Source organism: Pantherophis guttatus, chromosome 10 (genome assembly GCF_059756535.1).
Source record: "Pantherophis guttatus breed Tessera chromosome 10, ASM5975653v1, whole genome shotgun sequence".
Lineage (NCBI taxonomy): Eukaryota > Metazoa > Chordata > Lepidosauria > Squamata > Colubridae > Pantherophis > Pantherophis guttatus.
Window position 1 is genome coordinate 16,087,883 of NC_142072.1, and position 14,745 is coordinate 16,102,627.

The 14,745-nt window shown below is 45.1% G+C and overlaps 1 protein-coding gene across 2 annotated transcripts in view; it reads left to right on the forward strand.

Moving 5' to 3' along the window:
- CD164L2 (CD164 molecule like 2) overlaps nucleotides 1–14,745 on the forward strand; it is a 47,744-nt gene that overhangs the window by 13,878 nt on the left and 19,121 nt on the right. For both annotated transcript variants that reach the window (XM_034413598.3, XM_060691479.2), the window contains exons 2-4: nucleotides 1,745–1,852; nucleotides 8,209–8,286; nucleotides 11,084–11,173. In XM_034413598.3, coding sequence (XP_034269489.1) covers nucleotides 1,745–1,852; nucleotides 8,209–8,286; nucleotides 11,084–11,173 — 276 coding nt within the window. The remainder of the gene's footprint in view (nucleotides 1–1,744; nucleotides 1,853–8,208; nucleotides 8,287–11,083; nucleotides 11,174–14,745) is intronic.

Consider the following 14,745-nt stretch of genomic DNA (forward strand, 5'->3'; position numbering starts at 1 on the left):
TTAGGATTTTAAATGTATTGTGAGCCGCTCTGAGTCTTCGGAGAGGGGCGGCATACAAATTGAATTAAATTGAAAAAATTGAAATTGTTTTAATGGCCGAATGCCCTTCCTGTTGCCAATGCAGAGTTTTGTTCAGCAGATATATTCTCAGTGTGCCCAGAGAAAGAAATATCTGCCTCTACCTAGGATTGAACTCACAGCCCCCTGATTGTGAGGTGAAAGCTCCGCCTCTAGGCCACTGCACCACTCCATGTTGAGCCTCTAATGTTAGGGATAAATTAAAAGACAGTTCTGAAAGTAGCATGGCAACTCCCTGTCAAGGACAGGGAGTCCTTGACTTATGACCTCAGTTGGGTTCAGAATTTCCATCGCTAAGCAAGGTGATTGTTAAATGAGTTGCAGAGTTGCACTTGATTTTATGACTTTTTGCCACAGTTCTTAAGCAAATCACAGTAGTCATTAAGAGAATCATGTGGTCATTAAGCTTCCCCCATTATTTTTAAATCCAGCTTCTCCCATTATTTTGCTTCTTGGAAGCTGGCTGGGAAGGTCACACTGTTCTGACTTAGGCTCCCTTAAAAAGCAGGAAGCAGAGTCTTGGTCCCGGCAAAACCTCTTTTATTTACACGACTGTGAATTCCTTTCATTCACAGTCAGCAAGGCCTATCCAAACAGTTTTTCAAAGGAATATTTATCAACACAGACCTTATCATGCTTGGAAAGCTGCCAGGTAACCAGTTTCCAAATGCTGTACAAGGCAAAACTTGGCACAGAGTCTCTTAGAGTCACAGAATGAATGGTTTCCTGCAAAAGCCCACTCCCCATTTGCTCCTCTTTTGTTTCCTATGGGAGGGGCCAATCACCTCTAAGGTGTGGCTTTACTCCCAAGTCGACCCTGCTTTCTGAGTTGTTCTTGTTTTCTGGCAGCTCTGCACATGCGCACACTGGGAACAGGCTCCAGCTGTTCCTCTGCCGCACTGCTGTCTAGCTCCCTCTCTGCCTTCAACGCAGAGTCCTCTTCTGAGCTTTCCCCAGCCCCCAGGACTGGCCCATATTCCTCCCCAACCTCCTCACTGTCTGACTCTGCTGCCAGCTCCCCTGGCCGCAGGCAGGTCACAACATACATATGATGCTCCCATGACCCTTGGATGCTGCAATCATCATAAATGCATGCCAGTTGCCAAGCGCTCAAATGTTGTTCATGTAATTGTGGGGATGCTATGATAGTCCCCAAGTACAAGGACTGGTAATAAATAGCTTTTTTTCACAGCTGTTGTGCCTTCAAACAGTTGCTAATGAATAGTTGTAAATTGAGGATTACCTGTCAAATCCAAATTAAATATCTGAAAATTTGGGGGCGGGAGGCAAAAGGCAAAAAGGGCAATTTTTTGACAGTTCCTGGTCATTGAATAACTCTATTTTTAAAAATTTTTTATTGAAAATTATTAAAAATTGCAGAAAAAAAATATAGCAATATGGATAGAATTGCAGAGAGTGATATAATACATATAGAGTTTTAAAGCATCAATTTTAGCCTAGAAATAGTACAAACCTCCATTTAACCAAATCATCAAAAAAAGAAAAGATTATCCAGAAGAAAGAATAATTGAATAATTGAATGTCATTGAATAACTCTAGAACTTAACAATTTTCTGTCACTTCAACCAACCCTTTAGGATCCACATCTATAGACCGGAAGGAAAACAACCTTTTTATGCCTTTTTATTTTTTATTTTTTAAACAGGGGACTGTAAAGATCTGGAGTCATGTAAACAATGCACTGAAGGTTCTCCTTCCCAGAATATTACAAACTGCATTTGGAAACACTGTCAGGAGCCTCATGAGAAGCCAGGTAAGTCAATGAAAAAAAATAATATGCTGGCCCAATATTTGCATTGCATACTTCACTTTACCATTATTACCACTTTATCGTTATTGCATAAATACTCAGGATGCAATTTTATACTTCCCTGCTGCTCTTGGATACCAACCCTGTGACAACATACATACTGTATAACGTTGCTAGGTTTGTGCAGCAGCACCCAAAAAATACGTCAGAAGATGACCAGTGCCATAAATTAGTTTTAATGACTGTTTAGACCATTATTATAGAGTGCAATTTTCTCTGTCTTACCAGCACAGGCTTGAATTTTTGGTCAGAGTTTACTGGCATCTTATATAAATTGAAATGCTGCTCAGAATGGTCAGGGTTCAAGTCACCAATGTCTAGAATTGATGGATGCTGTCAGGATAGGATAGGATAGGATAGGATAGGATAGGATAGGATAGGATAGGATAGGATAGGATAGGATAGGATAGGATAGGATAGGATAGAATTGTAGAGTAGGAAGGGACCTTGGAGGTCTTCTAGTCCAACCCCCTGCTTAGGCAGGAAACCCTATACCATTTCAGACAAATGGTTATCCAATCTCTTCTTTAAAAACTTCCAGTGTTGGAGCATTCACAACTTCTGGAGGCAAGTTGTTCCACTGGTTAATTGTTCTCACTGTCAGGAAATTTCCCCTTAGTTCTAGGTTGCTTCTCTCCTTGATTAGTTTCCACCCATTGCTGCTTGTCCTACCCTGAGGGTAGGAGAATAGCTTGACTCCCTCTTCTTTGTGGCAGCCCCTGAGATATTGGAAGACTGCTATCATGTCTCCCCTAGTCTTTCTCTTCATTAAACTAGACATACCCAGTTCCTGCAACTGTTCCTCATATGTTTTAGCTTCCGGTCCCCTAATCATCTTTGTTGCTCTTCTCTGCACTCTTTCTAGAGTCTCAACATCTTTTTTACATCATGGCGTCCAAAACTGGATGCAGGATTCTAAATGTGGCCTCATCAAGGCATTATAAAGCAATATTAACTCTTCATGTGATCTTGATTCTATCCCTCTGTTTATGCAGCCTAGAACTGTGTTGGCTTTTTTGGCAGCTGCAGCACACGGCTGGCTCAGATTTAAGTGATTGTCCACTACAATTCCAAGATCCCTCTCACAGTTACTACTATCTCCTTGTGAGGAGCTCATATTTTTTTTTGCAAGGATGAGCTATCAACTGGCAGATTGCAACTTCTAGCAGATTAGCCTTCATGGCCAATGGTGACAGATGCTAAAAGTTGTAATGGTCCACAAGAGCCACGTTAAGGCCAGCACTCTGAAAATCCTTCTATTTTATGGGAACATCTAAGCCATCTCAAGATCTGAATGTCTTTTGGTTTGCACCTGACTTGTTGCCCTGGCTACAGTTCCAGGAAGGGAGGGATAGCCCGGAGCTGTAAAAGAACAGCCTTTGCTGTCTGTTGATTTTTGAGATCTGGTGCTTGTTGCTAGTGAGAATTGCTGGTCCAGTATGGATTAGAAACTGAGAGTTTGAGTTCAAGAAGCAGGGAGAGTTACGTTAGCTCATAGAACACAATATTTGTAGCTCAAGGTTGAACAGTGGATCCTTGTTGCTCTTTGAGCATGGTTGTTTTCTTGCAGACATTTCCTTACCAAACTAGGTAACATCATCAGTGCTGTGATAATGTTACCTACACAGGTGGTATTCAGCCGGCTCAGACCAGTTCTGGCAAACTGGTAGCGGAAATTTTGAGTAGTTCGGAGAACTGGCAAATGCCACCTCTGGATGGCCACGCACGCACGCCCTTTCCATGAGTCCCCACAGATCCCAGGGGGCTGCAGGGAGGCCTAGCCCAATCGATTTATTCGCTGCCTCCCAGCTGATCGGCTGGGTCTTCTTTTGTTGCCCTGCAGAGGAGAACGGAGCTGGAAAGCAGGTTAGTGGGGTGGGGAGGGAATGGGGATATTGCAGTAGCCTTCCCTTGAAGTGGGAAGGAATGGGGATTTTGCAGTAGCCTTCCCCTGGAATGGGGAGGGAATGGGGATTTTGCAGTAGCCTTCCCCGGAATGGGGAGGGAATGGGGATTTTGCAGTATCCTTCCCCTGGAGTGGGAAGGAATGGGGATTTTGCAGTAGCTTTCCCCTGGAGTGGGAAGGAATGGGGATTTTGCAGTAGCCTTCTCCTGGAGTGGGGAGGGAATGGGGATTTTGCAGTAGCCTTCTCCCAGGAGTGGGGAGGGAATGGGGATTTTGCAGTAGCCTTCCTCCAGGCGTAGGAAGGAATGGAGATTTTGCAGTATCCTTCTCCTGCCACACCCACCAAGCCACACCCACCAAGCCACGCCCACAGAAACGGTAGTAAAAAAAAATTGAATCCCACAACTGGTTACCTAGTTTGGTAATGAACTGTTTGCAAGAAAACAACCAAGAGAGTAACAAGGACCCCATAGATTATCTTATTTTCTTATCCAGCTTCAGGATAAGAACTCCCCCTTCTTCTAACAGACTCCAGACTTCTTCTAACACTCAGCAAGCCAAGCAAAAGACAGTCATCTTCCTAGACCTAAAGTATTTGAAACCATTCTTTAAAATTGCCTAAAAGAAACAACAGTAGGAGTTTAGCTATTGGGAATAGGTAAGCTCCTGCTGTTGTTTCTTTTAGGCAATTTTTAAGAATGGTTTCAAATGCTTTGTGGATGAAAACGAGGTTGTGTTCATATTGGGTGCTTAGAAAACTGCAAGGATAAATCAATGAAGTTGCAGGGAGCACAAAGGTGAGATTTACTGTTCTGTCCTAAATTGAGCCTGAGAGTTTTACTTTTTTTTAAGTTGATTTGTAAAGGTAAAGATTCCCCTTGCACATATGTGCTAGTCGTTCCCGGCTCTAGGGGGCGGTGCTCATCTCCCTTTCAAAGCCGAAGAGCCAGCGCTGTCCGAAGATGTCTCCGTGGTCATGTGGCCGGCAGGACTAAACCCAAAGGCGCACGGAACGCTGTTACCTTCCCACCAAAGGTGGTCCCTATTTTTCTATTTGCATTTTTTACGTGCTTTCGAACTGCTAGGTTGGCAGAAGCTGGGACAAGAGCTCACCCTGTTATGTGGCACTAGGGATTTGAACCGCTGAACTGCTGGCCTTTCGATCGACAAACTCAGCGTCTTAGCCATTGAGCCACCGCGTTCCTTATAGTAGTTCCTTATAGTAGTTCTATGTAGTAGTTCCTAGATTATCCCTGTCAGTGTTTCCATCTTCCTGTGGCCTGAGTCTGAATGGTTTGTGATAGTGATGAGCTTTTAAACTTGGAAGGAGAAGAAGCATTTCACATCACTCCCAAAATGGCTGGTCTCTTAAGTCACAACAAATAAAAATGACAGCCACAAGTTCCAGACTTTGGATTTCCACGGATTCAGAGCAGAAGGCCCTTTAGTGCTTCTGCGTTTTGTGGGAACAAACCTAATTAGAGAAAATCTCTCTCTATTTGTGAAAAAGGGACAGCATCCCAACAGCAGGAGTTACTTCTTCACTCTTCTGGCGACAACGGCTTCAGCTGCCATTTTGAGGACAGAAGTAGCTGATAGAATTGCTTTCGCTTCTATCAGGTTCGCCTGATTCGCCAGTTGCAGCCCTTTCTGGATCGTGACGCCTTGCGCATGGTCACTCACGCCCTTGTCACCTCCCGACTGGACTACTGTAATGCTCTCTACATGGGGCTCCTGTTGAAAAGCACCCGGAGGCTCCAACTGGTCCAGAATGCGGCCGCGCGGGTGGTTATGGGCGCAACTCGTTGTGCCCATGTGACACCCCTCCTGCGCGAGCTGCACTGGCTCCCAGTGGTCTTCCAGGTGCGATTCAAGGTGTTGGTTACCACCTTTAAAGCGCTCCACGGCATTGGACCTGGATACCTTCGAGACCGTCTTCTGCCACCAGTAGCCTCCCACCGGCCAGTTCGCTTCCACAGAGAGGGTCTCTTCAGGGTGCCATCAGCCAAATTATGTCGGCTGGTGACACCCAGGGGGAGGGCCTTCTCTGTGGGAGCCCCTGCCCTTTGGAATGAACTGCCCCCAGAAATGCATAAGATCTCCGACCTCCGTATATTTCGCTGTGCCCTCAAAACCTTGTTGTTCCGCCAGGCCGGGCTATCAATGTAAAGATTTTAATTGGTTTTAAATGTGGGATTTTAAATTTGGGGGTTTTATAATTGAGCCAATTATTTAATAATTTTAATAATTTTTAAATTTTGTTTGTCTTTGTGCTTTTAATTAGGCTGTACACCGCCCTGAGTCCTTCGGGAGAAGGGCGGTATAGAAATAAAATTATTATTATTATTATTATTATTATTATTATTATTATTATTATTATTATTATTATTATTATTATTAAGACAAAGCTCACTTTAAGTCAAGACTGAGGTAGCAACCACATCTTTCGTGCGCGAGGAACGTCTATTGGTCTTTCCCCAACTCCTGTGATTGTCGCTCACCAGAAGGAATGGGACAACTCATTGCAGCCAACTCAACGGCCATCTCGTCATGGCAAACCAACTGCAGCCATTATGCCTGGCCCAGGCCAACCTGGTGCAGCCATCTTGCCACAGCCAACTTGCCTTGGGACAATTCCACACGGGATAACTCAACATGATAAATGTTATCCACCACTGCTTCTTTGACATTATTTCCATTGACAAAAACGGAAGTAATGTAGCAATAGCACTTAGACTCTAATTATGCATTTGTCTAATTAGATTAGATCGTCTAATTAGATTAACTAGATATTTACTAGGCTTTATAACTCTTTACAATTTTGATAAAACAGACCAATGGTTTTGTAGTTAGTAAAAAGAACCTGATTGCATTGGAATGTTTGGCTAGGATGATATTAGTTAATATCGATTGGAGAGTGAGCTTAACTCTCGGTTAGTCTTGTTTGTTGTTTGGTTTTAGTCCTGTGTTTAGGTGTTTCTGTGTTTTGCTTCCTATATTGCTTTTCAACCATTATTGTGTGTTAATTTTATTGTAAATATTTAATAAAGCCTATTTAAAAAAAAATAGCACTTAGACTGATATACCGCTTCATACCACTGCTTTTACAGCTCTCTCTAGACTCTCTAGACCAGTTTTTCTCAACCTTGGAAGCTTGAAGATGGGTAGACTTCAACTCCCAGAATCCCCCAGCCAGCACTGCTGGCTGGGGGATTCTGGGAGTTGAAGTCCACCCATCTTCAAGCTACCAAGTTTGAGAAACACTGCTGTAGACTCTCTAGAGTCAGCCTATTGCCCCCCAACAATCTGGGTCTTCATTTTTCCCACCTTGGAAGGATGGAAGGCTGAGTCAACCTTGAGCCACTGAGATTTGAACTCCAGCTAGCAGTCAGCTGAAGTAGCCTGCAGTGCTGCACTCTAACCACTGCGCCACCTCGGCTACTCTTGACAGTAGTGTTGAAAAATGTAGAAGAAAGCATGGCAGATAACATTTATTGCATTGAATTATCCCATGTGGATTGTCCTGCAGCGAGTTGGCCATGGCAATTTATCCTTGGTGAGTTGACAGTAGGAAGTTGTCCTAGACCCCTCACCAGGTGCTCCCAAGCGAAAGATGGAGACTTCATCCCTTCCCACCACCGTTCCTTTGCAACTGGTATCTGGAGGCATTCTGTGGATGAGGGGTGATGGCAGTGGTAAAATCTGAACCGGTTTACTACCAGTTTGCTGGCCACGCATGCGTGCTATGCACCAAATGCGTGTTGCGCACACATGTGCACAGTGTGCACCAAACACAAGCTGCACACACACAGTGTGTGCCAAAAGGAGGCTTGGGAAGGTTAAGTAGAACAGCGCGCTGGGGGGTGATCAGCTGTGGTGCGCGATCGTGGGAACCTTTTAAAAAACTTTTTAAAAGCATTTTTTACTACCAGTTCGGGCAAATAGGTAGTAAAAAATGCTTTAAAAAAAAAAGGCTCCAACGATCGTGGGGCACAGCTGTGATCGTCGGAGCCTTTTAAAAACTTTTTAAAAGCATTTTTTACTACCTATTTGCCCAAACCGGTAGTAAAAAGAAGCTTAAAAAGTAAAAAAAAAAAGTTCCGACGATTGCACATCGCTCAGCTGATCGTCGGAACTTTTTTTTTTTTTTTTACATTTTTTACTACTGGTTCGTCAAACCAGTAGCATTTTTTACTACCGGTTCGGGCAAACCGGCCCGAACCGTTAGCATTTCACCCTGGATGATGGTCTTGCAAACCACATGCCATAGCTTATTGTTATGAGCGAACCCAGCCAGCCTGCTTCTGGATTGCCATATATGGAAGAAGAAGAAGAAGAAGTAAAAGCTGTGGCTTGTTATTGTGCTCTGTTTCAACACTTCCTTCATTTGTAGGTACGGGGAGCTGCGTGAAGAATGGAGAAGCGTTGAAGGAGAAATGTTCATTTTTCAACACCACTGTCAGCTGTGAAGGTAATCCTTGGGTGAGGATTTGTTAGAAGGCCTTGCAAAACCTACTGTCTGTATTATAAGTTTACTGATTTGTGGAGACCAGACAACAAGCAATATCCAGAATATAAATCCATGAAAGTAAAGGCTATGGATTGGATAGTTCTTTGTCCATGTTGGTTGTATGTTCCAGTGGTGGGTTGCCCCCGGTTCGGACTTGATATCATCATCAGCGATCTGCGTATGCGCAGAAGCTTCTGCACATATGCAGAAGCAAGGCGCGTGTGCGAGAGAAGCGAGCGAGCGCGCATGATCCCGTTGCGAACCGGTGGTAAAGGTAAGCAGAACCCCACCCCTGGTGTGTTCCTTCCCGAATCAGAATGCTTTGTCACTTGTCATGGACAGCAACAACCAGACCAAGATATTGGATATTAGGCCTGTGCTCAGCTCAGCTCTGATATGATTAATTTCAGGTTCACCGTATAATAAACCAAATGCACATAGAAAGTCTGGACCTATAATCCTTTTTTCTACTGCAGGGGTGCCCAACTCGATTTCATTGCAGGCCTCATCAGGTTATGTTTGACCTCCAGGGGCTCAGGTGGGCATGGCCAGGGTGGGTGTGGCCAGCTCGACGTCTCTCGTGTCGGGGGTACCTGTGGTGGTCTGAGTGCTCTGCCAGCGAAAACGGGTTCCCAAGCTCCGTTTTCGGCTGCCACGGCCTCCTGCAACCCTCTGCCATGGAAAACGGAGCTCGGGAGGGCCGCTTGGAAGCTCCGTTTTCACTGGCAGAAGCACTGCGGGTCTGTCCTTCTCTTTTCTACAGCAGCCCCATGGGCCAGATCTAAGTACCCCATGGGCCGGATCCGGCCCTGGGCCTTGAGTTTGACACCCCGGCTCTACTGCAACCTTCGCCATCACGGTCTTATGGGAAAGAATTTCACAAGGTAGGTTTGCTCCATGAAGAAGAGTTTTCTTCTTTGCTTAATCCTCTGCCCCCCCCCCCCCGAGTCAGTTTCATTGGATGGTTCCTTGTCCTAGACCAGGAGTATGCAACCTTAAACACTCAAAGAGCCATTTGGAACTGTTTCCCACAGAAAAGAAAACATCAGGAGCCACAAAACCTGGGTGGGTGTGGCCAACTCGACATCACTCACTTCCATCAGTCACATGACCTCCCCCTAGCCACGCCTACCACAAAACCCTTTTGACATCTCTCCCTCCCTCCCCCCCTCTCTCTCTGTCTCTCCCTGTCTCTGCCCTGGCTGCTTCTCCATCCCCCACTGTCGCCTTTACCTTCTCAGGCCAGGCAAGGAGTGACTGGGAGGGAAAGGCGAGGGGCGGGGCCAGCCAGTGGTGGGATCACCTGACAAGGAGCCACAGCAGAGGGCCCAAAGAGCCTCATGCGGCTCTGGAACCGCAGGTTGCTGACACCCATTCTAGACTTTGTGTCATCGTTCCGAGTAATGAACTCCGGGAAGTGAGGACTCTGACACATTGTTCAGGTTCAAGAAACCCTTTAATGAGTACATCATATCGGCACTTAGAAAGGTGAAGCTAGCTCTAAATTATTCCCGCCCACAGGGATAGTTAAATGAATAGGATTTCCCCACCCACCCCTAGGTCTCTCAGGTCACATGGGCCAATCAGTCCAGCTGTAGGTTCTCACCTGGCTTCAACAGGTGTGTGTTGACATGAATTTGGTTTACACTCCAGCTGGTAGATGTTACACTAGCCAGCTGAGGCACCACATTCCTAAATCCGTCTGTCTGTCCCCCCCTTGAATGGCAACCAAGAAATGAAGCAGAAGTTAGCATGGCTTTGATGAAGTCATTTTGCAGGTTGACTGTCAGGCTTCGATGCTATCTCAAAATAAATGCATTTCCAAACTGCTGATCTTTAAGGAAATTTTCTCTTTATTCGAGCACAGCAATCTGATCCTGACTCTTTCGTGGTCAGTACTGACTTTTGCCCCCCAATCCCTCCCTTTCCGATCCCCAATTCTCTGCTTCTCATTGGCTATCTTCCAAGTCACTTTCCTGATTCCTTCTTCGTCAGATCACAGGAATGTCTCCCCCCTCCCCATCTCCGAGGAGACCGGATCTTCAAAGGGATTTAGCAGGCAAAAGTTCAGGCTTCTCCTCCCTTTTCTATGTCAGTGCTGGGACGCTGACATTGACACTTTGGAGACAGGGTGAAAAAGGCCTACCTGTCTACCTTCTCTATGATAGGCATGGCCTCCTAGACCGGGCCAGTTGTGTTCTTCTGTTCTCCAAGCTAAAGACTCACAAACTTTCTTATAAGAAGGGTGTTTGAGCTCCCTAGTCATCTGTCCTCTTCTGTCCTCTTTCCATCTCTTATCATGCAATTTACAAAGGTATGAATCAGGGGTGGGTTTTACTTACCTTTACTACCGGTTCGCAACGGGATCCTGAGCGAAGAGAGCGAGCGCACCTTGCTTCTGCACATGCGCAGATAGCTGATGACGACATCTGGGGTGGTGGACGGGGCCTCCCGCTGGTTTTACTACCGGTTCTTGCGAACCGGTCCAAACCGGGGGCAACCCACCACTGGTATGAATCTACATACCGGAACTGAAGAAACCGAAGAAGCTTCTTGGATGAGAAGGGAAATGTTTTCAAGGGGAAAAAACCCCCAAGAAAGTCCAGTTGCCTTTTGAAAAGCAACTTTGGAATGCCATAACTGTATTTTCATTGGGCAATTTTAACCATTTTTGTTTTAATTTGAATGTTTCTAAACCCCCCCCTTTTTTTCTTGCTATACAGTGGAGGCTGTTTTAAAATTATATCCTTTTTTACAGAACGAAAGCTAACTACCACAGAGCATCCCCACCCAACCACAAAGGAGCCTCTACAACAATCTTCCAAGGAGCCGAAGGTTCCCACGCTTGGTAAGTCATCTGTGTAAGTTTGTTTACATTGGAAGAGGAAAGGCTGGGTTGCAACTATTCACGTGGAAAATGTCAAGCGACATCAAAGCTCTTCCAAATGCTCCTAATCGGGATATTTCTGGCAAGTGCTTACATCAGGGGCTGCCACAGAGAAGATGGGGTCAACCTGTTCTCCAAAGCATGTTGAAGGCAAGACAAGAAGCAACGGGTGGAAACTAATCAAGGAGAGAAGCAACCTAGAACTAAGGAGAAATTTCCTGACAGTTAGAACAATTAATCAGTGGAACAACTTGCCTCCAGAAGTTGTAAATGCTCCAACAACACTGGAAGTTTTTAAGAAGATGTTGGGCAACCATTTGTCACTCTGAGGGTTTCCTGACTAAGCAGGAGGTTGGACTAGAAAACCTCCAAGGTCTCTTCCGACTCTGTTATTCTATATTCTATTTTCAACTGTTCTTTATTGCTCCTCCTTTCAAGTTATTGCTTAACGCATTGTAAGCCGCCCTGAGTCTCCGGAGAAGGGCGGCATATAAATCAAATTAAAAAAAAAAAAAAACAGGTTGGTGCCAGTGGTGTAGCTCATAAACATGTTCCAATTACAGAAAAAGGTTGTGGCTTGAGAGTAGGGATGTTCTGATGTTCCTTCCCTGATTCCCTTAGGAGCCCCAGAGAAACTCAGAGGTCCTTTAAACTGACAATGATATGGGAATGAGCATCCATTGCCAACCGAAAACTTGCTGGCATGTCATCTGTTTGTGTGTGGACCATGATATAGCAATAGCTATAGCAATAGCACTTAGACTTATGTACCATTTTACAGCCCTCTCTAAGCGGTTTACAGAGTCAGCCTATTGCCCCCAACAATCTGGGTCCTCATTTTACCCACCTCGGAAGGATGGAAGGCTGAGTCAACCTTGAGCCTGGTGAGATTTGAACTGCCAAATTGCAGCCAGCCAGCAGAAATAGCCTGCAGTACTGCACTCTAACTACTGTGCCACCATGGCTTGTTGTACCTAAAAACGGCCTTTTACAGGGAGTCCTGGACTTAAAACTACAACTGAGCCCAATTTTCCTGTTACTAAGCGAGATGCTTAAGTGAATTTTGCCTCGTTTTACTACCTTTCTTGCCACCGTTGTTAAGTAAATCACTGCCATTCTTAAGTGAGTAACCCGGTTGTTAAGTGAATTTGGCTTCCCCATAGACTTTGCTTATCAGAAGATCACAAAAGCGGATTGCATGACCCCCCCGGGACGCTGCAACCGTCATAAATATGAGTCAGTTTGCCCAGCGTCTTGGAATTTTGATCACATGACTGGGGATGCCGCAACGGTCATAAGTGTGAAAATCATCGTAAATTATTTTTTTTCCAGTGCCGTTGAAACTTCAAATGGTTGCTAAATGAATGGTACTAAGCCGAAGACTAAGCTTTATTGAGTCAAATTAAAGAATCCACCAAATTCAATATTCAGTGCCCAACCATTCCTTCCCTCTGCTGGCTGAGGAATTCTGGGAGTTGAAGTCCACAAAGTCTTAAAGTTGCTCAGGTTGGAGACCCCTGCACTAACAAATGCATAAAGAGACCTAGAAGACTAGTGGAAAATGTAGGCCAAGAAATTTGGAGGCATGCAGATTGAGGAGATGCTGTACTTAGTCGCTTTTAAAGGCATGGAAAATATTCCTGCTTAAATGTTTTCATCTTTTCTGCCTTTCAAACTGGGCAGCTGAAGACGCTTGTCTTGATGCTGCTGAAAGCTTCAGAGAGTGCAGCAGAAGCTCTGTGGGAATTGGGCAAATTTGTGAGCACGAATTCTTGACCTAAGACTGTGCCTTCCAGATGTACTAAATTACCTCTTTCATCTTTTTTCTAGCGAGCAAGGTCCAATGGATTTATTGAAAGGGGGGGGGTGGGATTATGGAAGGGCAGCTCCAAGACATTTGAAAGAGAGAAAATTGGAGAAAGTCTATTTTTAGGATTTTGCATTAACGAGGGGATGTTCAAGGGATTCCGTCTTTGCAAATTCAGAGACGAAGCTGGCTTGACCTCTTAGGCTAAAATGTATAAATTGGATTCTGGTTATCCGTTGGATTTTTCACGTTTCTCTAAAGGATGGGAGAGAGTTCTCAATTCGGATGATTAACAAGCATTTAAAAAGACACGAGAAAAAATGCTGAATTTTGAAATGTCAGCTTTAAGGTGAAACACACTGAAAGGTACATACTTAAAGGCAGCAGTTCCTGTGGGTGGAAAAAGATGAAGTATAATGAAGCAAAATACCTAAACGAAACTCATTTGGGTCAGATGTTGACCGAGTCTTCCACCCCATCTATTAAAAATGTATTTTGCTGTGGTTTAGAGATCATGGCAACCAACATTGTTAGATTAACAGAGTTGGAAGAATCCATAAAAGGTATCAGGTTCATCTGCTCCTCCCCCCTCTCTTCAAGACTTCAATTCCCAGAATTTCCCAACCAGCATGCTCAGGGTAAAACTGTGTCCATGTAATAGTATGTGCCAGTGGTGAAATCCAAATTTTTTTACTACTGGTTCTGTGGGCGTGGCTTGGTGGGTGTGGCTTGGCTTGGTGGGCATGGCTTGGTGGGCGTGGCTTGGTGGGCATGGCAGGGGAAGGATACTGCAAAATCTCCATTCCAACCCTATTCTGGGGCCAGCCAGAGGTGGTATTTGCTGGTTTTCTGAACTGCTCAAAATTTCTGCTACCGGTTCTCCAGAACCTTCAGAACCTGCTGGATTTCACCCCTGGTATGTGCGAATAACTGGGCAAAGAGTTGCTGCCAAAGGAACTATTAGATAAGAGGTAGCATAGCCCACAGCTGCACGCTGGGCAAAGCAAAAGGCTCAAGAAAGAACTTCCCTCATTTATTGTGTTATAAAGTGACAATGGGAGAGTTGTACTTTCAGATTTGCAAGATTCTATTGCTTTTCAGTAAAGTAGAATTAGTTTATTGGCTGTACTTCCTGTCTGGTCTATCTGGGAGGGCTGACACAGTCTACTCTTTATATTATATATACAACAATGTGAAATCACAACTGCCATATTCTTTAACTGATGTTGGCCTTCCTATGCACTGAGTTCTTCCCAAGAACCTAGGATATCATAATGTACCAGTGCAGTATATGTGGGATCCTAGCAGTGTAGCATTGTGGTAATTGACAGAATGGACATTTTCTCAGTGTGTAGATTTTACACATCCAAGATTTTTTTGTTATAGCGCTCAGTGTGCTGATAACCCCAGGGACCACCACAGCTAGTGGTGGGATTCAAATAATTTAACAACCGGTTCTCTGCCCTAATGACCCGCTGGATGGGCATGGCCAGGGGGTGTGACAGGCAGCACTTGGCCTCCTGCACCTGCTTGGAAGCAAAAACAGGCTGTGGGGCAGTGGTGGGTTGCTCCCGGTTCAGTCTGGTTCTATAGAACCGGTAGTAAAAGCGGTGGGAGGCTCTGCCCACCCGCCCCGACGTCATCATGGGTGATCTGCGCATGCGCTCCTGCTGTGAATTGGTAGTAAAAGTAAGTGGAACCCACCCCTGCCGTGGGGGGGGGAAAC